Source organism: Sinocyclocheilus rhinocerous, unplaced genomic scaffold, assembly GCF_001515625.1.
Source record: "Sinocyclocheilus rhinocerous isolate Xijiao unplaced genomic scaffold, SAMN03320098_v1.1 scaffold432, whole genome shotgun sequence".
Taxonomy (NCBI): domain Eukaryota; kingdom Metazoa; phylum Chordata; class Actinopteri; order Cypriniformes; family Cyprinidae; genus Sinocyclocheilus; species Sinocyclocheilus rhinocerous.
In genome coordinates, this window is record NW_015627225.1 from 2,218,604 (window position 1) to 2,219,600 (window position 997).

The 997-nt window shown below is 38.1% G+C and overlaps 1 protein-coding gene across 3 annotated transcripts in view; it reads left to right on the forward strand.

Annotated features, from left to right (window-relative positions):
- The window catches only part of LOC107721620 (protein quaking-A), a 105,831-nt gene extending 105,381 nt beyond the window's left edge, over nt 1–450 (forward strand). For all 3 annotated transcript variants that reach the window (XM_016529730.1, XM_016529747.1, XM_016529739.1), the window contains exon 8: nt 28–450. In XM_016529730.1, the coding sequence (XP_016385216.1) occupies nt 28–44 (17 nt within the window). In that variant the 3' untranslated portion in view covers nt 45–450. The remainder of the gene's footprint in view (nt 1–27) is intronic.
- Nucleotides 451–997: the final 547 nt, after the last annotated feature.

Consider the following 997-nt stretch of genomic DNA (forward strand, 5'->3'; position numbering starts at 1 on the left):
TTTTCCTTTTTGTTCCTAACCACCTAGCCGCCACCGGCAACTAACAAATGACCTCTGAACTCTTCACCCAATGATGAGCCGCCCAAGCCTGCCTGCTGATCAGATTAACTGGTAATTGCCTTTTGCTAGCCTGGTGGACGCAGAGAGAGAGGCACCTGTCCGAGCAGTGATCCTAACATAAACCAACATAAAACACAACAACCCTCCATACCAACACACATTGTGTAGCGATAACAACGATGATACTTTATTATTTTGTTTTTGTTTTTACTATTATTTCTTTCTTTTTCTTTTAAAATCTCAAATGACTGGGTGGATGTTAACAGTGATATTGTGTTACCCGAAAATCTGCACTAAAGTTTAAAAGCAATAAAGAAGCATCTTTTGCTAATTCAGCCCTTAAATGAATTTATACTCAAAGCTCCAATATTTAAAAAAAATGAGAAAAAAAGAAAAAAAATACAACTTGGTGACCCTAGTTTTATCAGTCATAACGCTAAACGGGGCATCCAAATAATCTCTATACGCTACCCCACCCATTTAAACTGTCACCATGAATAATCAGCAAAAGAAAAAGAAGGAAAGAACTCTGCACTCACACCAACTTGTGTATTTCCTGTCCTTCTCTGATGTAATCCTGTGTTTTTCAGTTGAGTTTTACTGTGCTGACACATTCTGGGTGTGCCTGTCCAATTGACTTAGAGCATGGCTACAATGACAGACTGCAAAAAGCTTGTTTTGATTTTTTTGTTCTGTTACTTCTCCCTATTTTGTTTCTTATGTTTCCATGTATCTAACCGCCAAGGGTTCTGTCATTTTAGTCTAGAGTTTGAAAAGGTTTGATGTCATGCCTTTATCTGTTTGTTATAATGGCAAATCAAAAGATGGATGAAATGGTGATGAATTGTCCCACAAGACGCTAATTTCCTTGAGGATGTACAAAAGCAATGAACACTAAGGAAGATGAATGAGGTAGACCGAACGGGGGAGGGTTTAA